General features: G+C 39.1%; 1 protein-coding gene across 4 annotated transcripts in view; it reads right to left on the minus strand.

Annotated features, from left to right (window-relative positions):
- Lrp12 (LDL receptor related protein 12) overlaps positions 1-24,878 on the minus strand; it is a 57,203-nt gene extending 32,325 nt beyond the window's left edge. For 2 of the 4 annotated variants that reach the window (XM_069991246.1, XM_069991243.1), the window contains exon 1: positions 24,736-24,877. In XM_069991246.1, coding sequence (XP_069847347.1) covers positions 24,736-24,814 — 79 coding nt within the window. In that variant the 5' untranslated portion in view covers positions 24,815-24,877. Of the gene's footprint in view, positions 1-24,735 lie in introns of all 4 variants that reach the window. The other 2 variants (XM_069991245.1, XM_069991244.1) reach the window with 2 other exon arrangements.
- Between the last annotated feature and the right edge of the window lie 2,920 nt (positions 24,879-27,798).

Genomic DNA, 27,798 nt, shown 5'->3' on the forward strand with positions numbered 1-27,798 from the left:
ACCATTCTCCATAAGCCTAGAGAGGGGCTTGCCTAAGTCCCTAATAAAAGTAGTGTTTATGTTACCTGTAAAAACATGATTCTAAGTCAGTCCCTTTAAAAGTACTGTGGCTATTTCTCCCTCAAATTAATGTAAACAAGTGGGAAAGTTGCTATGACTCAGAGAGAGTGGAAGAGGAAAGGGGTGACTGATCAAGATGCACTGGATACATAGATGAACATGTTAAATTGTAATCAACCTTTAAACAGCCATTTGAAAATAAAAAATTAAAATAATATAAACAGTATCTCTTTATTTTCTAAAAAATGGTTACAAATTATTTGTATCTACCCTTGTAACACATTATTTGTATCTGTCCCTGCTTCTCTAAATTTCATACTTGTTCACTGCTAGCCCAGAAGACAACCCCTCCTCCCACCAATTCTAAACCCTACCAGGCAGACATTCCGTCTCTGTAGGTATATAGCTGCCACTCCTCGGCACTGGGGACCCTTGGGGAAAATGACCTTTCCTTTTGGAACAAAGATGTCTGATCCAGGGGCAAGGTCCTATGAGTTCTCTTTTTGGAGGTGGCTAAATACTTGAGTACCTTTTTAGTTCTCTTTGGTGGGGGGGAGGGGTCACAAAAGAAAATGACACACAGCACTGTGTAACATTTTTCTATAACTAACCTATAATGGCTGCTTCAAAGGATATTTTCACTAAAATACTTTCATTTTGTAATAATTTAGTCCAAATTCAAAATTTTTGTAAATGTTCTAAAATGAAATCAGATAAAGGCAAAACCAAAAAGTTAAAACATATCACAAAAAGGTCTGTAAAGATGAAACTTAGAAAAATAACTGGTGTAAGCTAGCTATCATTAAAGGTTATTTAAAAAATTCCCAAGGCAAAAGTTTAATGCACTGATATAAAAATATTATGCCCCAAATCAAGCTTTTTAAAAATAACGATCCTCTATTAGTAACATATGTAGGAAAAAAGTTCAACAGTAAAGTATAACCAACGTAACTGGTAAAAACACAAAGCAGAGAGCTGGCTTAGATGTAAAAAGTGACTGTTAAGTGCTATGCCAGCTATTAAGACAATCAGCTTTAAAAAAAAAAAAACAAAACACCACTAGATTCTGTTTAGGGGAAAAAAAAAGTGGATAAATTCTAGCTGTCTCCAGGAACAACTGTGTAATCTTAACTGGAAGTCATAAAAAAATATAGATTCCCAGTCCTATTAGATCTTCTGAAAATATATGCTTCAGCCTTTCTTAGTATATTGCCATTTTGATATTTTAGTATTTATCCAAGTATATTTTCAATTACAAAACTGATTTTTTAAATTTTTTTTAAATTTTTTTATTGTGAAAATACTGTACAGAGGGGTTACAATTACATGGGCAAGATAATGAGTACATTTCTTATCAAGCATTGTAGCTTCCTCCTTTGTTTCCCCTTCCCATCCTCTCCCTGCCCCCCCCAAATCCTCCCCCCAACCCTCCTCACCTCCCTCCCTCCCCTCCTCCACCCCCCACCCCCGGCACCAAAGTTGTAAAGTTCATTTTCGACATAACGACTTGTACATCTCATTGTTGCAATGGGTCCACCTGTATCCCTATTTAAACGATTTGTTTTTCCCCTTCCCCTCCACAAATTATACCGACATCAAATACCGTGAAAGCAGGGGTTATACTGTGGGGGAGGGACATACAAAGCAACAAAGAAATAACCTTATAAATGTGTTAGAAACAATCGCATGAAAGAAAAAAAACATTTGAATAAATATCTTAGGGTTCATTCCCTAACATCACCTTATCTGACCTTTTCTGCTCGACTCAGACATATACTAGATATTGCAAATAAGGGAAACCATGGGACCTATGTTTCTTTGGGCCTGGCTTGCTTCACTTAATATAATTTTTTCCAAGCCTTAAATTTCTAGCCTATTCCAAGTTTAAGAGTCTCAGACTTCTTTTGCTTAAACAGCCAGAGGTTTGCACTCCAATAGATATGCAAATAGCCCTAACAGGACACGTTATGGAAGTTAGACCTCTACCTCTGTACAACTCCTAAAGATTAAGGGCATTTGAAGCATGGGGAATGGCAGCGATGAAGTAGGCTAAATGAAAATTGGACAAAAAGAGGCAAACTTTACAAGGTGTCTTGAGGCTGATGCAGGAGAGCATGGAACAAAAGAAAAAAAAAAAAAGACAGCAAAACAAAAGACCACTCAAAAATCAGATGTGGTACATTTGTCCAACAATGACAATTGCTAATTGTCCTTTGCTTCACTGTTTCATTTAATGGCATCTCTGATTAGCCTTACAAAATGGCTGTTTTCATGCATCTGGTACAGGGACACATGTAAAAATCTCACAGAAGGGCAGAAAAAGGCATTCCAATTTCAAGAAAAGTCCAACCCGTGTCTGGAATTTCCCTCTTTTTCTCCGTGTTATCTGATTAGTAGTCTTTCCATTAAAGTTTGATCAAAAGATGAGTTACCCCAACTCCTCAGGGAGGCAACTCTCTCTGTAAGAAAACTTTTCCAAATTTCTAATTTTGTCTTACCTCAGAATTCTTTCTTTGATGGTGACAAGAACCAGAAAAATACTGGACATAGGTCTTAATCTGGCATCTCTATTTCTGGGACCTCCCCAGCCTTCCCTACCAGTAGTACAGTACTACTACTGAGCTCCAACCTCATCCTCACTGTTCTGTCTTGGACAACGCTCTTTACAGTTTTGTTTCTCTCCATCCATTAGCTGGATCTGGTATCACAAGAGTGAGGAAGCCAACAGGGAAATAATTTTATGGGGATGACATGGGCAAAGAAGCTAGGTCGGAGAATCTTAGAAAGCAAAAGAATTTTTCTTTTGCAACGATCACATTTCTATGGTTACTGATTATTGCAAACATTCAGAATGGCATTAAGCTGTAGAAGAGTCTGTGTTTATTTTATGTACCACTGTATGTATAGCTCCCAAAACAGTGTGCATGCTGAAATAGCTGCTGGATGAATAAAATGAGGGATGGCATGGTAAGGTAAGCGAAATTATGCCCATTAGCACTTGATACAGTACCTGACACTGAATAAGCACACAGCATTGAACAAGCATTCATTTTTTTTTAGCTGTGCAAACTATTATTACTACTAAAGAATAAACCAATAGTGACAAAATCACATTTTTATTCAACTCCACCTAAATCCTTCAAAATAAATTGTTTCCCTCAATTAAGCACAATATAGTAGACCAGGTGGTTTGTCAGTCATATCAAATATATAAACAAACATGATTAGTTATTTTATGTGTGTCAACACCATGTAAGACACAATTTCTTTTTCCCAGCAATGTTCAATCTTACATTCATAGAACTGTAACTATTAAAAAGAATTTTCCCGGGGCTGGGAAGGTGGCTCAGTGGTAGAGCACTTGCCTTGCATGCATGAGGCCCTGGGTTCGATTCCCCAGCACCACATAAGCAAAAAGAAAAAAAAGCCAGAAGTGGCACTGTGGCTCAAGTGGTAGAGTGCTAGCCTTGAGCTGAAGAGCTGAGGGACAGCGCCTAGGCCCCACGACTGGACCCCTAAAAAAAAATAAATAAAACTATCCCATTTCTTTATCATGTACAAGTTATATACAATGGCTGCAGAAACAAAATAAGAAACTGATTAAATAAAATACCTAATAAAGTTTGCCAAAGATCAGGAAAAATTGCCTAAATCCTTGCTACTCATGAACTCAAGAACAGTACTGAAATGTTTGGGAACTTAATAGAAATATAAGGTCTCCACTTCAGGTTATTGAGTCAGAATTTACATTTTAACAAGACTCTTTCTCAAGCCTCGCCATCTGTATACACATTAAAGTTTGAGAGGCATTGGTAAGGTTTTGGCTTAAATCATCTACTGTATTTTACACAACTACAAACCTTATGGTTTATAATACTAAAGTTTCCCATATACTTACAAGAAGCACATAAAACAATCAGTTTTAATACTGGATGTAGTTTACATATTAGACATCTGTTTTTTCCAATTCAGGAAATAAAGGCTGGCAGAAGGAAAAAAAGTAAAGTAGCATAAGGCACTATTTAAGATTTGTGGATTTTGGATTAGACTGCCAGGTAATACCAGCTCCACTACTTAATCTACGTTCAAGGATACCAAACCTCTTTGTGCCTAAATTGTGTCCTTATAATAGAGATCTGTATCATAGGATTTAATGGAATTCTATTTTATAATAGAAAAAATTAATTCTATATCAACATGTAAATCAATAAACTGACATAGCCTTATAATAAAGATTTAATAAGCTGGAATAATCCTAGAGTACTATAAATAACTTAGAGAGCTATAAATTAAAATATTTCAGAACAGCATTAGAATACAATTGAATTTTAATTATATATGTGTAGTTTATGAGTATGTTAACGTATGCATGTCATACATACACATACACATTTATGCAAGCATTGATGAGTGTAAAAGCATATATAAACTAGGGAGAAAAGCCTGTGGAACAGAAACTAAAATACTTGCTGGGCATACTTTTATACTACCCAAATTTCTGATAGTCACCTCATGTTACTCATATTACTAAAAGACAAAAAAAAGGGCTGGGAAGGTGGCTCAGTGGTAGATCGCTTCCCTTGCATGCTCAAGGCCCTGGGTTCGATTCCTCAGCACCACATAAGAAAAAAGAAAAAAGCTGGAAGTGGCGCTGTGGCTCAAGTGGTAGAGCGCTAGCCTTGAGCTGAAGAGCTGAGGGACAGCGCCCAAGCCCAGAGTTCAGGCCCCACAACCGGACCCCCCCCTCAAAAAAAAATTAAAAGACAAAAAAATAATAGGTGAACATTGGTCAAATTTATTCCTTGCCATTCTATGTAAGAGGAATCTAATTCTGTGTCAAATATTATATTTCTAAAAAAGCACTAACAATTTAAAAAATGTAACATGACATGCTAATTTCCCATACATTTAACTCGAATTTAAACAGGGTCTTATTGAAAAGTTTAAAATCATGATGTTTGTCCACATCAAGAAACTATCCATTTTGTTCTAATAGTAGATACTTAATTTGGAGTGGGTTACTTTATTTAGGTATAAAAATTTCTTTAAAAAATATTTTCACAAACTAACTTACATAATGATTCCTGTGTTATCAGAAGATAGCCAAAAATTGCTTTAAGACATTGGAAACTGTATTCTCTCTAGTGCCCCTCTCTGAAGACCCAAGAACTAGCAGACAACATGGACATGCACACACTGCTCTCCTGATTATTGCTACAGTGTTCATATGAGCCATTAGAAGTCCGTGTTCTTTACTTTCTAAAAACAATTCAGTTTCTATACCAATTCCATGGCATTAAGCAGTTATTGTGTTTTACTTTTTCTCTTTTAAAGGATAGAGTCATGAATACGCTTCTTGTTTATAAAATAGTGTTTAGTATTCAGGTTTAAAATCTACTTTCCGAAACGATTCCAATCTGTGGGTTGGAGGGGAGAACATTAGCTTAAAATTGAAAAGATCAACCACTGCTAGCCCCTACTAGAAGTGAATAACATGCTCAAGCATCATACAATTTCTTTTCCACTGTGCAATGATGGCAGCTATGAGACATAGATACATATATGAATATATGTGTGTGTGTGTATATATATATATATATATATACACATACATACATAAACCTAGAACAAGGAAAGATTATTTATATTTTACTGTTCTTTGGGAAAAAGCTTAAAATGCTAAGCAGGCATATTAAGTGCTCCAGTTTAGTTCTCCCTAACTATATCTCAAGTTTTATCTTTTTTTTTTTTTTTTTGTCGGGTGTGGGGCTTGAACTCTGGGCCTGAGTGCTGTCCCTCAGCTCTTCAGCTTAAGGCTAGTGCTCTACCACTTGAGCTACAGCGACACTTCTGGTTTTCTGGTGGTTTATTGGAGATAAAGAGTTTCACAACTTTCCTGCCCAGGCTGGCTTTGAACTTTGATCCTCAGATCTCAGCCTCCTGAGTAGCTAGGATTACAGGAGTGAGACCCTATCTCCTTCAAGTTTTATCTTTTTTTTTTTTTTCTAATTTTTTTTTTGGGGGGTCTGGTCGTGGGGCCTGAACTCTGGGCCTGGGCCCTCTCCCTCAGCTCTTCAGCTCAAGGCTAGCACTCTACCACTTGAGCCACAGCGCCACTTCCGGCTTTTTTCTTTTTGCTTATGTGGTGCTGAGGAATCAAACCCAGGGCCTCAGGCATGCAAGGTAAGCGCTCTACCACTGAGCCACCTTCCCAGCCCCATCAAGTTTTATCTTTTGTTACGCACTTTTCCATTTCATTTCTTGAAAAGTGTAGTGATCTTTCCAGACTTTGAACTTTCCTTTATTATTAGTTCTTACTAGGTTCATCCATTGTGTTACAGGGACCTTTAATTTCCAGTATATGACTTTTCAAAAAATTGTCAGTTATGTGTGTAATTCCCATATTCTCTACTAATGTCCTAATCTTGGAGACCTGGGATAGCAATGGAATGGTAGCTGGATTTTGGTCTTTTGCAACCATATAATTAGCACAGAACACAAGATAGTCCATATCTGCTCCAATAAGTGATTAACCAAGTTGATATTATAAGTATGCAAAGTACCTGCTGCAAAGATTGACAACTGAGAAAATAAAGAAGTATGTTAAACAGTAGCAAGCAATAAAAGCTAAAATTAGTAAGTTTCATAGTCAAATTTAAAGCCTTCGTTGTTTTTCTACTAGACACAGAATGCAAGACAGAATGGCCACTATCTTTTCCAATATTAGCTAGTGTGATTTGGAAACAAAACAAAACAAAACAAAAACCCCAAACTACAGGTATATGAACTGCAAAGGAAATGTAAAGCTGTACCTGCAAACGATATGATTTGATAGTATGGTGTATCTATTTGAAAAATGCAATACACAAGACAGCCAATAGAAAACAATAGGAAAATTTAGTAGTGGCATACAGAAATTAAAATTTCTCATAAACACAAATAAAAAGATACCACAGGGGAATAAAAGACCTCATATTTTGTAGCAGCAAAAAAAAAAAAAAGTATTTAAAAGACTCAAACACAGGCTTCTTGCTGTTAGCCACAACAGAGTAATTGTTAAAAGACCAGGAAGTCTCTGTAGTGAACAAGTCAAAAAGCTGAGGGAAAATGTGAATAAAATTCAGACACTGGACAAGTCTGAATAAGTCTGTGATTGCTGATAAAGAGAGACAAATTAGTGTAAGCCTGATTATTGTACTGCCTAGAGATAACCAAGAGCCTGGAGCACCTAGAGGAAACCCAGGCAGAGCATGGAGATGGTGCTAAGCTGGGGAGACAGACACTGAAGTTTAGAGGTTGGGGAGCAGAAATGTTCAGAATTCCAGGGATGGAGGAACTTTGGTAAGAACAAATAATTTAAAAATCTGCCTCAGGAATACTAGACTTGGGCTGGATGCTAACCTGCAAATGCGTAAAGTGAGACTTCACAAGACAGGTTGTGTGAACAGGTCAGGAACTCCTCACACCAAGGTAGAAAATACTGAAGTTCCGATTAGAAAGAGTGAGAGAATCCCAAAGTGCAGACCCTAGGAGAACACCTACATATGACTATACTATTAGTCTGTACACACGGTAGGAGTAGAGTTCATTTAATTTAGCTCTAGATTAAAGGCTACTCATAAGTATCCTAATACTAAAGCAAACATTTACTGGGGTTCTCAAAATCACTGCTGAGTGTATAAAATAATGCAACTACTTCAGGAAAGTTTCTTTTCAAAGTGAACATGTATTTGTATGACCTAAAAAGTGCACACCTTGATAAGAGAAAAAAAAAATCAGAACAAAGAGAACAAAGAGGAACAAAGAGAAGTGGCTGCCATCACCAAACACCAAAGATTTCAAGAAGTACGATCCTATTACACAAAATTCTGAGGAGGAAATACTGATCTTCAGTGGCAGAAATCAGCTCAGTGGTTGCATGGATGAGAAGTAAGGTGACAGACTTATAAGAGGCAGGAAAGAGCCTATCAAAAAGAAATGCTCTTCATTGTGACTGGAGTGTGTTACATGTTTAACAAATGTTAACATGATGGATTTATACCTTAATAAAGTTAACCTTAAAAATTAAGTCAAGAAGTAGACAGGTTGGACTTAAACATGATTTAATTCAGATACTAAGTTTCCTTTCTCGCTGATTTTGTTGGCTTTACTGGTTTCCTTTAGGCTAACAGAGATGGTAGCAGTTCCAGCCATCACATTCAAGAGGAAGAGATCATTTGTGTCCTGTCATTTTCAACCCAAAACTATGATTTTCCTTCAGTTTACTCACATATCCATCTCTGTCAAGAAAAATAAAATGTAATGATGACTGGCCTAAGACCAGAAATAAGCTTCTGAATTAATTTTTTCAGGAGCACAAGGATATTATTAAAAACAAGAAAGAAGTAAGTACATTATAGGCAATTAACAAACCAAGGTGCAGCATTTTTCCTTCCAAATAAAGCCCAACTCCTTATCCATGCACTCAGGATCTACAGAGTCTAGGCTCCAAACGTCCTTTCAATTTTTATTTCCTCGACACCTTTGTGCATTAAATTCATCTGTTTTTTTCATCTTCTCGCTCTTGTCCCTTTAACTTGGCTTATCAACTTTTTTAAAATCAATTTTTAAGAGAAATATCAAGACCCAATTAAATGTTAACTCAGCAGTAAGTTTCTTAACAATTTGTGACGATTTAAACTCCTATAATCAGCATTCAGAGTCATTTAATGAACTAATAACATCAGATATTTACTTCAAAGGAAGAGTCAATGAAACTGCTTGTACCTCCTAAAGGATAAACATATACAAAAAAGGAAATGGAATTTGATCAAGTCTCCACCTACCACAGTACGGTCATGCAGTGCTTTCTATAACTGTAGCTTATGTGGCAGCCATTAGCCACATGGTATGAAGCCAGTGTACCTTAGCAAATAGGTTACTTTTATTTTAACTAATTCAACTTTTAACAGTGGCCTCCCTAAACCCCATGACCGATTTATAGGAAAAGCAGAGACAGTACTTTTAAATCTTACAACACAGATACTGTTAACTCCAGACTGAAAAATTCTGAAGAATTTACCAAATATATGATAAAATTTTTAAAAAATGTTAATGAACTTATAGACTGAAAAACGCTTACTGGAAATTAATTAATTATGAAGTGTGGATCTTATGTGGATTCTGATTCATTCTGAGAGATTAATGAGATTATTGTATATTTGATTTGTAACACCTACATTACTGAAATAGAGGGAAAATGAATTCCTGGGACAACAGTGTAGCACTCACATTTATTTAAATAAAAGAATTCACTGTCTTTTAGAAATGTACTCTAAAAAATGAATGAAAGTAATGATGTCTGATGTTCTCTTTTTTTCTCTCGTGCCAATCCTGTGGCTTGAACTCTGGGCCTATCTATTCTACTCTACTATTTGAGCCACGGCTCCATTTCTAGGTTTTTGGTGGTTGAGGTAAGAGTTTCATCGAGCCAGGTGGCTCATACCTGTAATCCTAGAGATCTGAGATCTGAGGATTGAAATTTGAAGCCAGCCACGGCAAGAAAATCCACGAGACACTTACCTCCAATTAATCACCAGAAAATTGGAAGTGGTGCTATGGTTCAAAGAGGTAGAGCGCTAGCCCTGAGTGGGGGTAAAAAAAAAACCCTCAGGAACAGTGGCTACTCCCTGAGTTCAAGCCCCATGACCGATCCAAAAAAAAAAAAAAAAAAAGTCTCATGAACTTATGGACTTCCCAGCCCAGGCAGTCTTTAAAATGTGATCTTCAGATACCAGCCGCCTGAGTAGCTAGGATTACAGGTGTGAGCCATCAGCTTTGGTGTTTTCTTAAAACAAAAATAAAAACACGGAGAAGAAAGAATGTAGCAGGTCAATAAATGGCACAGGGGACTAGTCAAGGTTTTGTGTGAGGATTCAATTTTTTTTACATCCGTGTTACTATTTGTGGTTATCTTTTTTAGTCATTCCACTAGGTTCATGGTTTTGACATAACACTAATGAATAGATGGTAATGTTCTTTTCATACTCTTGGGGACCCTTTCTGTATATCATTTGTAGAAATGTCCATTCAAATCCTGTGCCCCTCTTGATTGGATTTTTTTGTCTGGTTTTTTTTTGGGGGGGCGGTTATTGTTCAGTTGCGGTTCTTTATATGTGCCATTAACCATTGTTCATATACTTAAAAAGTGCAAATATTTCTCCCCTTCTATAGCTCGGTGTTTTCTTTTCTTTTCTTTCTTCCTTTTTTTTTTTTTGGCCAGTCATGAGGCCTGAACTCTGGGCCTGGGCACTGTCCCTCACCTCTTCAGCTCAAGGCTAGTGCTCTACCACTCAAGCCATAGCATGACTTCTGGCTTTTTCTGCTTATGTGGTGCTGAAGAATTGACCCAGGGCCTCATGCATGCAAGGCAAACACTCTACCACTGAGCCACCTCCCCAGCCCATCGGTGTTTTCTTTTCTTTTTTGTGGTACTAGGGTACTTGTATTTGTGGTGCTCTATTTGAGCCTCTCTTTCTGCTCTGCTTTTGGCTAGTTATTTTTGAGATGGAATCTAGTGAACTTTCCTGCCAGAGTTGGCTTTGGAAAGCAATCAACCAGATCTACCCTCACAAATATCTAGCATTATAAGAGTGATCCATGATATCCAGTAATTTTTTCCTTTCTTGATGGGACACATATATTGTGAGATAGTCCAATTTATTTATGTCTTTTGGTGATCTGTTCACATCATATTTATATAGTTCTATAGTATTTTGTTACGTGATCTTTACAGCTTATAACAAAAAATTGATTTGTGCTTTGTTTTTGTTAGGTAGTAGGCTAAGTTCAGAATAAGCTGGCAAAAGTTTATTAAAATGTGTTTGTGTTTATATAACACACATACAAATATATAACATATTTTCACAAACTGGGTGCTGTTAGTTATGTGTTTTATTCTCATTTAAGAATATGAGCTTTAAAAGTGTATTGTTTCAAAATACTGTTTTTGCTTCTTTTTTCTTCCTGATTTATTTTCTTTTTGTAACATTTCTTTTAGGTAACATTTCTGAAAGTGGCCTATTATACTCAAAGAACAATAACCAAATTGGTAAATCTAGTTACTGTTTTGTTACATGATAATTTAATAGAGAAGAAACATGAAATTGTCAAATACAGGTAGCTTTTCTTTATTTCCCCCTAGGCAAAATCTTTCACACTGTGGGGTTAGGGCTGAGAAAGGACAGCAAGAAGCTGGTGATAATCAAGTCTATGTCATAAATAGTTGATGAAATACAAAGGAAAAAAAGTAGTTCTTAGAAATCAGTTTTGTCAAGGCATATTTTCTATGAAAAAAAAAAGGACTTTGGAGCTGCAGTTTGATGAATTCTGATGAATACATACAATACTACAACCAAAACAGAACATTCCAGCCATCATAAAAAGCTAGTGCCCCTTTCCTGTCAATCCTCTAAAAGCTGTTTAAGTACTCTATCTTTGCCTGACCTCAAACTTCTAATACCTCTGCCATTTCCCACTGAGTAACTGAGATTACAGGCATATGGCTGAAAAATGTTCTTGTTTTAATGAGAAGACTAGGTAAGTGGCTGTATTTTCCTAGTTTGCTAACACCATTACCAAATTGACATTTATGTACAAACTAATAAAAACAAACAGGAACAGCACTGGTTTTATAATAACAGGTAAATGTAAACATCAAAATAAAACATTAAAAATGTATTAGGATGTAGCCAGCTAAGAAATGTACTCATTACCTTGCTCATGTAACTGTAACCCTTTTGTATAGTATTTTCAAAATAAAAAAAAAATTTAAAAAAGAACACATCCTAATATTAGGATGTAGAAAATAGCCCTTTAAAAGTAAAATTATAAAAAATTAAAAATCAGTTTTGTGGGTTTTTCTGTTGCTGATGCTGTTTTTTTTTCAGTACTTGGGGCCTTGAGCATGCTAAACAAGGGCTATACTACTGAAGTCATGCCCTGAACTCCTCCCCCTTTTGTATTTTGTTTCTGAGATAAGGTCTACCTTATTTTGCCCAAATTGGCCTTCTACTTGGAATCCTCCAGGCACTCCCTCCGAGGTAACTGCAATTATAGATATGCTCTACCATACCTAGACTAGTTTTTTTTTTTTTTTTTTAACCTCCTTTTGTCGTGGGACTTGAACTCTGGGCCTGGGCGCTGTCCCTGCACTCTTCAGCTCAAGGCTAGTGCTCTACCACTTAAGCCACAGCGCCACTTCCAGCTTTCTAGTGGTTAACTGGAGATAAGAGTCTCATGGATTTTTCTGCCCAGACTGGCTTTGAACTGTGATCCTCAGAGCTCAGCCTCCTGAGTAGCTAGGATTACAGGTGTGAGCCACCAGTACCCAGTGACTAGTCTGTTTTTTAAGTCTACACTTTTATTTTTTATTTTTTTGGGTCCAGTCGTGGGGCCTGAACTCTGGGCCTGGGTGCTGTCCCTCAGCTCTTTAGCTCAAGGCTAGCGCTCTACCACTTGAGCCATAGTGCCACTTCCGGCTTTTTTCTTTTTGCTTATGTGGTGCTGAGGAATTGAACCCAGGGCCTCAGGCATGCAAGGCAAGCTCTCTACCACTGACCCACCTTCCCAGCCCCTGAAGTCTACACTTTTAACATTTAAAAGAAACATACTAAGTTTTAAGAAAATAATAACATTTCTGTATTTATTTTCTCCCAGCTTTAACTCAATGTTTTCCTTTTCTGCATCCAGTATCTTGCTGTTGTCTTTTTTTTCCCCTACTTCTATTATGCATGAAAGATGAGAGTCTAAATAGTTACTGCTCTCTAGATTTACCTTCAGACCCTATCATCTCTTCAGGTCTCCTTTACAAACATATTCAGACCTCTCTTGTCCATTAAAACAAAACAAAAACTTTCTTGCTAGTATACCTCTCTCTTGGTTTTCCTTCCTCTAAGATAGAAGAATCTGTATTCAGTGAACGAGCTTCCTTTTCTATCATTTCTGAATCCTCCTCCCTCACTAGTAGTTTGTTTTTTTTTTTTTCCTAGTACTGGTACTGGAGCTTGTACTCAGGGCTTTGTGTCACACCCCCTGTCCAGCATTTTGCTGATTACATTGGGAGATAAAAATCTCTCAGATTTTCTGCCAGGAGTGGCTTTGGATCTCTGACCTCAGATCTCAGCTTTCTGAATAGCTAGGATTTTAGGTATGAGCCACTGGCACCTGGCTTCAGTCTAGTTTTTACTCCTCACAAACGTGGATTTGGGCATTTAACTCAGTGATACGATGTCTGCCTAGCCATGAGTTTAATCCCCAGCACACCTACCCCAAAGGTAACCCCTAGCAAATCTAAACATCTTGAAAGAAACAAAACAAGCAAGAGAAGTTAAATAAAATATGAAACAAGGAAATCAGTACACTATAAACCCAAACTAGAGAGCTGACTCTGGGAAGAACACCTAAAATAGAGAAACCTGTTTAAGTCTGTTTAAGAATGATAGAGAAACAGATGGATGGGTATTAAAAATGACAAGGATGATCATTACAGATGCAAAAAGCACTTTGAGAATATTATTTATAACTTTAAAGCAAATGAGAGAACAGATAGAATAACAATATTTTAGGAAGATATAAATTAGCAAAAGTAACTTGAAGAAACTGAAAAAATAATATTATTCCTAAAGAGGCATGCACATATACTATACTTTTAGACTTCTACTAAATCCTTAAGAAATATAACATTTTTTTTTTTTTTTTGGTCGATCATGGGCCTTGAACTCTGGGCCTGAGTGCTGTCCCTCAGCTCTTTAGCTCAAGGCTAGCGCTCTACCACTTAAGCTACAGCGCCACTTCCAGAACATTTCTTTCTTTCTTTCTTTTTTCTTGGTTGGTCATGGGGCTTGAACTCTGGCTCTGGGCGCTGTCCCTGAGGCTCAAGGTAAGCTCTACCACTTGAGCCAGAGAGCCACTTGGAGTGTCTCACAGACTTTCCTGCCCAGGCTGGCTTTGAACCACAATGCTCAGATCTCAGCCTCCTGAGTAGCTAGGATCACAGGTGTGAGCCACCAGCGCCTGGATATAACATCTATTTCTTATAAATAACCCTCTATTTTAGTTCAGAGTTTTCAAAACATAATGAAAGCATGAATAAGGCCCATAGCCAGTGTAGTTCAATGCATATAATCCTAGCTACTCAGGAAGCTGAGATCTAAGGGCTGCTATTTAAAGCTAGTCCAGGTAAATAAATCCTTGAGACTTTTATCTCCAATTAAATAGCAAAAAGCTGGAAGTAGAGTTGGGTCTCAAGTGGCAGAGCTCTAGATGAAAGCAAAAAAGCCAAGTGATAGTGGGAAGCCTTGAGGTCAATCTCCAGTATTGGGGGAAAAATCAAGAAGTCTTATATTCTGATTCTAATTCTCTCTAACCCACCTATATACATCAATCAAACCAAATACTCTAGAGGGAGGTTAGATAATAGGTACCAAAATAGAGTTGCATAGGAAGAATAGTTGTAATGTTCCACAGCACAGCAAGAAGACTGCAGTGCCAAGAAGACTGCAATTCACAACTTATTTCCTCCCCATGCCCTTTCTTCGTCCCTTCTTTCCTTTTTTGAACTAGCACTGGGCTTAACTCAGGGCTTCACAACCTCACTTGTTATTTTTTTTTTCCTCCTCCCACTCATGGTTGACACTCTACCACCTGAGCCACACTTCCACTTCTGATAGTTTGCTGTTTAATTGGAGAAAGTCTCCAGAATGTTTGCTGGGGCTGGCTTGGAACCGCTATCTCTCCGACTCCTGAGTAGCTAGGATTATGGGTGTCAGACATTTTTGCCCAGCAATACCATACTTTATAAATAATTTAAAAAATAGAAGTCTGAATGTCTCCAACATAAAGAAATAAGTGTTTAAGTAAAACAATGCTAACTACTCAATTTTATTATTACATGTTACATATATAAGATATACTACATGTATTAGATATATAAATTAAACACATTAAATAAGTATCATTTAATACATATTTAAATTTATACATATTTTATGTATCTATTGACAATATATACAAATGATATAATTATTATATTGTACCCCATAAAAATGTACAATATTATAAAATAATACATTTTTTTATTTAAAAAAACAAACTCTGCCCTTAAGGTAATTTAGAAGAAAAAAGTAATGTGGAATTAATCCTAGGTAAATTTAGTTATGCAAGTTTATCTACACTCATTTGAAATTTTCATATGGACCACAACTATAGCCAATCAATTTCCATGGTACTCAAAGTAACTTCTATACCTATATATACTAAGATGATACTGGATGTTTTGTACTTAAAAAGCATTCTATTCAACACTGAACATATAAAATAGGTATACTGAACCTGAAGGTGATTTAATAGACTGTTAACCCCTGACTTCAGCTCAATTCACATTTGCCATTTCCATGTTAGCCTCCACAACATCTGCCTTTCAAATGTGAGTTCCAGTTCTCATAGGACCAATTCATCTCCACTAAGATATCTTACTGACTTATTTAGTCTTAGGCTTATTCATAAGAGGGGATCTATATCTTAAAGGCTCTTCTCTATTATTATGCTCAGTGAAATGAAATTTAACCATGATAAGGATGCTATTTCTCTTTGCCAGATTGTATTAATATAATCTACTCAATTTGGCTTCCCTATCATAGTATCTGTACAATTCAAAACCAAATACAGCTCTCCTTTCCTAATTTGTGTGGTGTGTGTGTGTGTGTGTGTGTGTGTGTGTGTGTGTGTGTATGTGTGTACACTGTGGAGCGTGCGTGTGTGTGTGTGTGTGTGTATGTGTGTACACTGTGGAGCGTGCGTGTGTGTGTGTGTGTGTGTGTGTGTGTGTGTGTGTGTGTGTGTGTGTACACTGTGGAGCTTGGTGCTGTCCCTAAGCATTTTTGGTTCAAGACTAGTGCTCTACCACTTGAGCCACAGAGCCACTTCTGGCCTTTTCTGAGTAGTTTGAGTCTCATGGACTTTCCTGCCCACGGCTTTAAACTGAGTTCCTGAGATCTCATCCACCTGAATAGGATTACTGCATGAGCCAGAAGCACTTGCCTTCCTTTATCTAATCTTAAAAAACAAAATAAACACAGTTGAAACATTAAAAGTGCACACTGATACTGTTTCTGACCTGAAATCAACAACACAAAAAGTACATGTACATCTAAAGGAATGTATAAATAAAATGTAAAAATCAGATAAAAAGAGAAAAGAGGGGCTGGGAAGGTGGCTCAGTGGTAGAGCGCTTGCCTTGCATGCCTGAGGCCCTGGGTTTGATTCCTCAGCACCACATAAGCAAAAAGAAAAAAGCCGGAAGTGGCGCTGTGGCTCAAGTGGTAGAGCGCTAGCCTTGAGCTGAAGAGCTGAAGGACAGCGCCCAAGCCCAGAGTTCAGGCCCCACAACCGGACCCCCCCCAAATAAAAAAATAAAAATAAATAAAAAAGAGAAAAGAAAGTTAGGTAATTGGAGAGAAGGAAGAAGAGGAAAAGTGTAGATTTACTATGAACTATATAAATGCAAAGTCTGATAAATATTAGTAAATGTATTCCAGCAGATTAAAATGCATCATTACCAACGTGGTCATGCATTTTCATGAATGTAAAAACAGTTAAACATTAGGAATCACATGAATGTAATTTGCTCTAGTCATGAATAAATGAATTCTTCACCTAGTTGTCTGGCATTATATCAGGTATGTTTCACACACAAAACTCTAGTTCTATAGTAATTGACATAAATGTAAAACTTTTCATTACTTTTTTGTTTTGGAAAATATAGTTGTCATTTTACACATTTTAATTTAGCATGCTATTTATAGTAATGCAAGGATTTTTTGACATTTAAAATTAATAACAATCTTTCCATTTTAATACTATTTAAAAGAGCTCATTTATCCTTTGGATTTACCAGTTGTGGAATCCTGAGACCTACAATTTTGTGAACTGCTGGTATACTACATTCCCTTACATTGATATGCCATAACCCATTCTATTGCTGATGTTCGAATGGGTTGTTTCTACTCTGGGACTGCAACAAATAAGAATGCTCTGAATATTCCTGTTCATATTATTTGGCATACCTTATGTACCTACTCCTGTGAATTCATACTTAGAATCAGAGTTGCTGGGCCACTGTGTATAGACAATGTATTTCCAAGTGGTTACTGAGCATTTAAAACATTTTAATTGACATGATTTATAAATTTATTACAAATTATAGTTTACAATTATAATTTATATATTTAAAGTTTATAATTTTGAAGACTCAGTATGAAAAGCAACTCAGAGTATGCTATTGTTCAAATAATAATATTTTAGACATAGTACATTTTTAACTTCATCAGTTGTCTTATTTCTCTTTATAGTTAAAACTACATCCATCCATGATTTACACTTGAGGCTTACATATACGAGATATTTCTAGTTTTGAGGAACCAAGAAAGAATCCCCAAAGGTGGTGATATCCAAAGGGAAGCTGAAGGACAAGCAAAAAGTTGTAAAGGAAAGAAGGTACACTAGGGGGAGGGAATGAGGTATGTAAAGGCTAAGAAGAGCAACAAGCAGGATGCATGAACACAACTTAGGGGGAGAAAAGGCATAAGTGAAGAAGAGTCACATGAGATAGAGCAGAATGGTTAAAAACCAGCCAAGTCTTAAAGGCTCTAGTATTTACACATGTATTCTTAAGAGTAGGGAACAGAATGTAGAATAGATGTGAACTTTAGGCAAACTCACTACTCTCAAAGATCTGGTTTCTTTTGGTAATAATACCAGCTTCACAATTACTTTCAAAATTATTTGTGGCTTTTTTTTTTTTTTTTGAACTCAGGGCCTAGGTACTGTCCTTGAGACTCTCTGTCTCAAGGCTAGCACTCTACCACTTGAGCCACAGTGCCACTTCTAGCTTTTTCTGTTTATGTGGTACTGAGGAATTGAACCTAGGGCTTCATGAATGCTAGGCAAGCACTACAACACTAAGCCACATTCCCAGCCCTAATTATGGCATGTTTTTGCAACCATGTCTTCTCACCATTAGTAAGAGATTTCGGTATCATAAGAGGCAATAATAATTCCAAGAAACTGAATTACACTTCAGAAATCATGAGATACCAAGATTCATCTGACATATACACTTAAAATCTTAAAGATGCTTTAATTATTAATGAAGTTGTCAGATAAAAGGCTTATTCCCTTCCTTATATTTAATACAGTAAGTTCCAACTACTAAACATTCCACTGTGCTCTCATTAATTCTAATATTAAAAGATTAGCATCGTTTTTTCATTTCTCTAAAAACTGAGTGAATTAAAAGTAGGTATCAAAAGAACATGAGTGTAAAACAATTTCACTTCCTGACAGTACTCCTAGCAGGGCAGGGAGTTATCAAATATTAAGAAGAAAACTAGAAAACCGGACCATCAGATTCACTAACTTTGAAGTTTGGGGAACTGCTCAAGTTATAGCTTCTATAAATAAGTTACAAGATCCAAGAAAAAAAGGTGAAAAGTCATGAATTCATCCAAATTTTCTCTGACATTCATTAATTAATATAGTCTTGACTCTTCCAAAGACATTTTAAAAAAGCAATTTTTAGTGGTCACTTAGTTTAAAGCATGTAATTTAGGGGGGAAAAGTATATGAAATCTAGCATTTGTCCTGTTGCTTTTTGTTTTGAAATACTCTTAAAACATAGCCAAAAAATTATATTGGTTTTATCCGGTTGACAAAAAATGATTGCCCTAAGCTGAGATTTCCTTAAGACCTTTCTAAAGTTTATAACATCCTAACTCCTCCTAACTTCTGGTCATGTCTTGTATGATATAACTCTTGTACTCACTACAACATCCGTTTTCTTTTCTAAATAATTAGACAACTAAGTTGTTGTACCAAATGGAGAGAACAGATATCCTCCTCAAACTCTTTATTTCTCCTCTTCTTTCTTATCTAATGATCTCATGTATATTGAAAAAAGAGTAAAATCTGATGTCATCTCCATCTTTCCACCCTAACATGTGTAAACAGCAAGTATACTTGCCCCACCATTTCTCTTTCTCTCTTGTAATGACAGAAGTACCTGATGCAACTTTTCTTTTTTCCTCCATCAACAGGGTAGTTCAAACTCATCTACCTTTAATATTGCAACCTGGACCAATCCTACCTTATCTTGCACCTAGACTACAATCAAACCTTCTACTTGACCATCCTATCTCTGCTCTTGCCTACTTTACAATATTCACTAAGTGGTAAAAGTGACTGCTTTAAAATATGTATCATGTCACTAAATCCTCTTCACTAGTTAACAAAACAAAAACTCTCTTCAAAGTCCCTCAGTTTCTACATACTATTCTAACTCAACCATTCCCACTGTGGACCATGATTTCCCAGCCACAGTGATTTCATTCATTGCCCTTGCTCTTCCACATAAGCTGTTTGCTGGTTCCTGTATGCAAGGTTATTTTACTCTGACTCTAATGTAATTAGGCTCGTGTGTGTGTGTGTGTGTGTGTGTGTGTGTGTGTGTGTGTGTGTGTGTGTGTGTGTGTGTGTGTGTGTGTGCACATGTGTACATGCACACAGGCACAGGGACCTGAACTCAAGGCCTGGGTGCCATCCCTTAGCATTTCACTCAGGGCTAGTGCTCTACCACTTTGAGACACAGCTCCAGTCTCATGGATTTTCCTGCCCAGGCTGGCTTCAAACCGAGATCATCAGATCTCAGCCTCCTAAGTAGCTAGGATTACAGATGTAAGCCACTGATGCCAGTCAAGGTTAGGTATTCTTTAAATCTTAAAGTATCCCTTGTTAAAGCATTCTACTGTCTAATATTTGCTACCTCTGCCCTTTGTTTCTGCTAGAGAATATATTATAACTCACTATAAGCACCATGAAGACAGAGACTATGTCCATCAGGTTGCTGTACCCAACACAAGACTAGACATAAACAAGCATGCAACAAACAATTGCTTGTTAAATGGAGATAGGATTAAGTTGTTATCCTGATGCTACTACTTCTTAGTGGTTTGATCTTAGATAAGCCACTTATCTAAGCTTCAATTTTCTCTTCTATTAAAAAGGAATAAATACCCTATAGTACTGCTAAATAAGTTCTACTAAAAATTGTCAATGAGTAATGACCAAGTACAGTGCCTACAATTTAATAAATGGTGTAAAGTTAATTTAATAAATGCTGGAAACACAGTGGGAATTTCCAAGCTAATTTCAATACTGAAATTACATATACATTTATATCTACTTAAAGAGAATAATATAAACCTGAAGAGAGAGAGAGATAAATTGTATTTATAAGTTTGAATCCTAAGTGTTAGAAAGTTGGAAGAAAATTGAAATAAGAAGGATACGTCTATTACTATCTCTTCACAAAGGGGGGAAAAGTGGTTGAGGAGAAAAGAAGAAACAGAAGAAGTGGTAACCAAGAAATTAGAGATCCTCAGTTAACTCCAATTCCTAAATTTAGAACAATCTTCATTTACCTATAAAGACCTACAGCAAGAACAAGATTGATACTTATTTGCAACTCAAAATATTTTTGATTATATACACACATATGTACGTCTAATATGTATATACACATTTATTTGTACTAAAACAAATAATGTATTTGCTTTTTTTTTTAACTTTTATTCTCAGTTAATATTGCTGACAAAGTTTAAAGGGAAAAACTTACAACAAACCAAAAAAAGCAATAAAACACCTCAGATCAAAACCACAAAATCTCATCATTTCCTTAAATTCTTATGAGATTTTTCTAATCAAGAAAAAAATAACTGCTGCTCAATTTTCAGTCTAAAATCTTTTACCTTTTCTTCAAAGGGGATTTTATTTTCTAGAAACCTTCTAAATCATTTACTATATATTTTCTTCCTACACTTTAGCTGCCCTTCTAACAGTAGTTATTCCATACTTTCTGCCAGATAACCCCATAGAATTGTGTGAAGACACTATTTCTATATTCTCCCTAGGATAGAGATAAAATTTAGATTCTGAATTCAAGGAAGCATTTGTGTTAAGCAATTAATTCAGTTTAACTCAACATGATTTTTGGTAATCAAGTTTGGCTTTTTTAGCAGTAATTGGTATCAGCTTCTTTGCTTCCCCCTTCTGTTCCAGTTATTTCTACCACCTTTCTAAAATCGGTACTTCTAGTGTATCCTTATATTGGAAAAGTTTACAGTACTGTTGAATGGTCTATAAAATTTATGGAAAAGATTCATTCATCAGATATAAAATGCAGAAGTAAAAGAATACTTTATGCTACCACAACACGGACAATATGGATTTTTGTCTGTTTTTTTACAAAAAAGAAGTGATAACAGGCCAGTCACAATACATAAGGAAGTTTTTATTGCTATGGAATGTTTTGGTAACAAATACCTAAAAGCCAAAAACAATTGCAACTTTTCAAGGTTAATGTAAGATCATATATAGACACAACAAAGATTCTCAATTACATTTTAAGGCATCATCTAGGACAGTGCTTATCAAACTAAGAAATGCACTCAATTAGTACATCCAAAATTAGGGAATTCAGACCAGTGCATTAAGAAAGGGAAGGTAGAAGGAAAAGTAAACAGAATAAAATATTTCAGTAATATCACAGAGAGTAAGGGTTTTCCTCTGTGTATATAGGGAAGGGTAATTTTAAGTGCAAGTCAGAAAACACTGATCTGGGAGACAAACCGAAGAGGAAAGAATAAAGCAAGAGTACTTGTGTAAGTACTAAACTGTGATTTGAGAATGAGGAAAAACAATCGCTTCTATGTCTGAAAGAAATTTTAGCAATGTAACATACATTGGGAAAAAGACATCTCAACGTGAGAAGAATCACTTTCTTCCCTGATAGATGCCTAGGATACTGCCCAGAAAGGCTCACTGATGTGCACGGATACCACTACTAAAGTACTTTTCCTTCAACCTTACAAAGAAAGCAAAGGACAACTTTTATTTTCTCCTCTTAGGCACATTCAATGTAGTTAAGACACAACAGCTCTTCTTGGATAATTATTGGTCCTATAACAACTACTTTAGAAAATATTAACTGTAGATTACTATAAAAATCTAAATTGGGTAACTTTACAGTTTTGAATTTCATGTAAGACTTTGGCATCCAGAAAGATAATTTGGGAATAAAATAGTTACATATGGTATTTCCACAAAAATGATCATGTGAAGGATATAAATACCAAATAAGAATTCTTTAAAGGCATATAAAATGTTTCAAACTCAAAAAACACCCAGGAGGCATTTAATGGTGCAGTTATATAAAATACTCACTGAAAATTCAGTACTAATTAACAGAGCTTTCTGATCATTTTTGAAGCCACTCTGTTTTTTTTATTGCATAAGAGAGTTTCATAAATTCCACTTAATATCCATTCTAAGATGCTCAATGTTATAGCTTGATCATAGAATACAACCACTAAATATCACAACTACTACATGGTTCAGTTATCCCAACATCATTATTGCCATGGAAGTACATCCTCTACTACTCCCTCCCTACTTACATAAACCCACATCTAGTTGGGAGTACAGAACACACATGCACATAGATACAGCTCTATAGAGAATTTCCCACATGCAGGGTCAGGTTCCGTGAATCTCTGTTATTGTAAGTTAATGTTCTGCTGGGCTCAAATGTCTTTTTTCTTATGTTCTGAAACTTGCTGTGGCTTGAGACATCAACCTTTGGCATAATCACTAGCTAGTTTTGTAATCTGGCTCTGCACTGTGGGAAAAAGGAGTGTTAGTATTTGACAACTAACAATTCCTCACTGAACACACCCAAAATATAAATTTTTGAGACGCGCCCACCAGGCAGTCACTTTGTATATGCATACAAATGAATATACCAAGATAAATGCTGGGGTTCAGAGTTTCTAATCTCTAGAGGGAAAAGTTTCTTTTTCTTTTTTTGAACACTAATGACACAGGTTTTTATTACAGGAAGAGCCCATTTTTTAAAAATCTAGTCTGAGACATCAGAGCAATTCAATTCTAGTTATAGTGCAGGACAGAAACAGCCGGACATTCCTAATTACACAAGATTAAAGATTCCTATCACTTTCTTCTTTCTTGTGGGCCATTATATCAAACCTAGAGCAGAACTATTCCCACCTTCAGGCTAGCAGAAACAACATAATAGCTTATTGATCTCTGGTGTAGACCAACCCACAAGTCATCAACCAAGCAGGGATCACAGCCACTTGATGCAACTAATGATCAAAAGTCATGCACTGGGTTTTCTGGTCCCACACAAGCATATCATGGGCAATCACGCCCATCAAATGTGGCCCATACCATCCTCCTCCCCAAAATTAGAAAAAATAGGACTCAGGCGAGGGGGCAACACATCCTAAATTATTGAAAAGACTATTACATCTGTCTGTCGGTAAACGCCAAAGTTAGGTTAGTTAACTGTGTATTTTTATGTAGTGTGACTTTTCAGGTTTTAAAAATTATCACTTTCAATTCCACGGATAAATGATTTTAAAAGAGATGACACACGCTGGCGAATTCCACAGGACCAGAATCCCATCATCATGTCCATTTTACAAGTCCAATGACTGACTTCTTAGTAAGTCTTTCTATACAATTTACAAGATTGGTAACTTCAAATTATTTTCTTCTGGAGAATCAAAGCAATAGCCCCCCAAAGGGGGAAGGGTTTAAAGACAGTACTCTGAAAAGAATGAACTGTTCTCTGAAATGCCCCTCTGATAACTAAGGTGAAGACAGCTCATCTCTCAAGCCGTGGATATTCCTTTCCAATTAATTCTACTTGACTCCGTTCTGACCCCGAGGCAAAATTTAAATTTACTATTATTATTTTTTAAAGCACAGTCCTAGTAAGTCCTCAGTCCACTTTTTAACCCGAAATGCGTATGCCCAGCGCCAGCCACAGACTAGAACCAGGCAGACCGTGACCACAGTAGCGGACCGAGGACGAGGGACGCAATGACAATTGAACTCCGGAGTCAGGGGCAGACGAGCAGTCTGGGAAACTATTTTCTGGCCTTCTCTAAGCCAGCTCCTTCTGGGGAAACAAAACAAAACAGGATCCTGCACGCCCGGGACCCACCGTGCCCAGAGCCCCGAGGTAAGGGGGGGCAGCGGCGGCGCGTTTTCCGGGGAGTGGGGAATGATCGGGGTCGGGGCGCCGGCTTTTTCTCCGGGGAGAGAGAACTTCCAGACTCCGGGCAGGGCGGGGGGAAGGGGGGCGGCGGGACCGTCCCGGCGGCGACCTCCCCAGCGCGCACACGGTCCTGCATCTTTGTGTGAGCACTGCACTCGGGAGCACGACGACTCCTGGAGGGGTCGGCCGGGGCCCTGCCGCCCAGGGTGGCAAGTCCGCCCGCACCCCTTGGCCCCGCCGGCCGCCCCCCTCCCCCCGCCTCGCCGGGCCCCCCTCCAGCCCCTCTCCCATCCCGGAGGGGGGCGAGCGGACCAGAGCATCTCCGAGCGGGGCCGGTCCCCCCACCGCACCCACGCTCGCCGAGGCTTTGTCCCGCCGGGCGCCGGGGTACCCCCCTCCCCGACCGCACACACACCGGGGGCTCCGGTCCTAGAGGCCTCGGGGCCCGGGGTCGTCCGAGCTTTGTTCGGTCAGCGGGGCGCAGGGAGGCGGACACTCACCGTACACCCCAGCGCAGAAGAGCCAGAGCAGCGCCGACCTCCACCACGGAGACTCTTTTGTGCTCCAGCGACGGGCCATAACCACGGCAGATGGAGGGAGCGAGGAGATGGAGGTGGAGGAGGAGGAGGAGGAGGAGCTGGGGCTAGACGCCGCCGCCGCCGCCGCCGCCGAACCCGGCGGCTGCCTGCGCGTGCCCGGCGCGCTCCCTCCGCGGCCGCCTGCGCGCTCCTGGCGCGCGCCCACCGCGGCGGCGGGAGGAGGGGCGGGGCCGCCGCCTCCGGCGCGCGCTTCCCCGGTCGCGTGCCCGCTCCCGCTCGGGCCGCGCGAGACGCCCGACGCGGGACGGCCTTCCCCCGCGGCAGGGGCAAACGACGCCCGCGTCGGCGCGACGGGGCGACGGGAGGAGGAGGGAAGCGAGGCGGACGCGGAGCTCCGACCTCGCGCCGCACTGGCGAGCCGATCCCGCCACCCGCCAGACGGAGCGCGAGCCGGCTCGGGCTCCCATCCGTGCGATCGGCAATCGCCCGGGTTGCCTGCCGTGGGCCCCGCCCCCTGCTCCGCTGGACTTTCCCAGTCTCCGGCCGCTTTCTCTGTGGCTGGAGCCGGCGGAGCCAGGCAGTACTAATGGATGAGCGAATGCACGAACGCCGGCCGTTGGGTTCCCCGGAGCTCAAGAACTCGCGGCGGCGGGGGGTGGGGGGGCTCGGCGGGGATCCGGGCAGTTCCAGGCCTGGGCTCCACCCCCCCCATCCGCCCCGTGAGAAGAGTGGGGACGGACTGAGCGGGGGGAAGGTGGCCGCGTGTCGGGGAGACAGTGGGGGTCGGAAGCTGGCAACTTGGAAGTTCCTTCCCCGACCCGTCGGTGCACGCGGCCGGCTGGAGTGGGAGGTGGTTGCTGGTGACTGGGGACGTCGCGGTCGGTGGCGGGTCCAGGTGGTTTCCAGGGCTCCGCGAGCCCCGCGATGGGCCGGGCTCGGCGTTCCAGTCCGGGGGGTGGGGGAGCGGGAGTCAGCGGGGTCATCACCCGCAGGTGGGGTGCGGACCGGCGCCAGCCCGGGTAGGCGATCGCCCGCACCCCCCCATGGCTTCCCCGAGCTCCCAACAAGTGCGCGCCCCGTCCCCTGCCCCGCGGCCGCCCAGCCCCGGCCGAAGTGGGCGCCGACCCTGGCGAGGCTGCCCTTGCGCCCGGCGCTTTTCAAGCGTTTGTCTAGGAGGTCCTGTCTCCCGCGAGATTTACCGTCGGCCTTGACCGACACCCGCTGCTCCCCGAAGCCCCGCGGGGCGCCAGGCCGTCGTGCTGACACGGTGATGTCTCTAGAATCCTCACCGGCCTTGTGAGAGAAATGTTACCCGTATTTTATAGGGGGGAAAGTGAGACTGGGAGACGTTACCTTAACCTAAAAAACAAAACAAAAGCCATGGAGCCAGGAAGTCGTTGGGAACATTTGTGTGCTCTTTCCAAAGTAGAAGCACATCTCTTTCCCAAACGGTGTTTCCTGTGTCACAAGAAGCAAGCGTAATGCTTGATGCCTAGTAAGTAAACGTTAAAATCGTACACGAACTTTCTCGGAGAGTACATAGTCTTCTGATTTGTCCTCCTTGAGGTATTTTTTCTGAAAACCATACCAGAGGAAAGGAGAAATTTATTAACACATATTGACAAATCCCACCATCAAATATGTTTAACATTGGATAAACAAAAAGTAACCAGAACTCTAAAAATATTGTCCATTATTTGGAGAGAATAAAGCTGCTTTGGTGTTCACTGAATCCCAAGGGTTTTTTTCCTAAGCTCCACTTGCTTGCTTCTTGAGATCTCTTTCTATTAATTTCACTGCCACAGCTATGTTTTGGACAAGCCATGAGCAAAGTGAAATAAACAAGACTGTCTACTCTAGTAACATCCAGGGAACCTTGTCCCCAAACAATGTACACAATGCCCACAAGAGCCCCTGACTTTCCATCCATTTTACAGTTGGCCTTGCTTAGGTATCCTGCTGTGTCTTAAACTTGTCAGGTCTTAGATTTGGTGGTACCCAGGTACTCTTGAAGTTTACTCCAGAAAGCTTTTGTTTCTGTGGGTCTTTATTGCTATTTTTTATTCAGAAATTAAAATGTGAAATACTTATGGACAACTTTCAAGTGAAGACATAAGCTTTTATTACTATTTTCCAAAAGGATGGTTTCCATTTTGGTAAATCTAAATATCAAGCTTTATACAGCCATTTCTTATCAGTTTCTTCATCCAATCTGTTGTAATGTTTTAGTTGAAATACATGAAGAAATTCAGACTCACATAAGTAGATAAATTGGTAAAGGAAGGACCTCATGTACTTCCCTGAAATAGTTTCAAAGACAAGTCCATGAGATATAGGTTGAGCATCCCTAATCTAAACATCTAAAGTACTCTAAAACAGTGCTAATGCTCAAACAAGTTTGGGTTTTGGGTTTCAGATTTTCAGATTTTTCCAAACTCCAAAAAAGTTTTGGCCCCAACTGTTTCAGATGAATAACACACAATCTGTAAAGCTTGAAAGTCTTTGTTCTAGGTGTCTTCTTAACACCTTGCACTGGAAAGGATCTAGTAAGCATATCCAAAGATATGTTTCACAAGGGTACATGGAAAAAAGTTAATTCTAGACATTGGTAAGCTACATGGCATAGAATACTTGGCAAGGCACAGAAGTTACCCTTTTTGTCACCTAATTTTCCGACTTGGCCATCCAGGCTGTTACCAAGTAATTCATGAAAAATTACTTTGAAATCTATTAATATTACCATCCCTTGTATTGGTAACAGTTCCATTGCAACTGGGGTAATGATTTTACTTGGATATTATTCTGATCTTCAACCTGTAAAACATAAATTATACTTCTACTGGGACCTTCATGGCTCTTTTTTAAATTTAAATTTTTGTCAGTAGGGAAACTTTAATTCAGGGGCCCCATTGCTGACTCATGGCTGGTACTCTATAGCAAGAGGCATGGCTTTTTTCTGACTAATTGGAAATAGTGTCTCCGACTTCCTTCACAGTTTTTAACTTGGTCCTCTGTATCCATAAA

This window comes from Dipodomys merriami, unplaced genomic scaffold (assembly GCF_024711535.1).
Source record: "Dipodomys merriami isolate MVZ:Mamm:240054 unplaced genomic scaffold, mDipMer1.0.p SCAF_4, whole genome shotgun sequence".
Classification (NCBI taxonomy): domain Eukaryota; kingdom Metazoa; phylum Chordata; class Mammalia; order Rodentia; family Heteromyidae; genus Dipodomys; species Dipodomys merriami.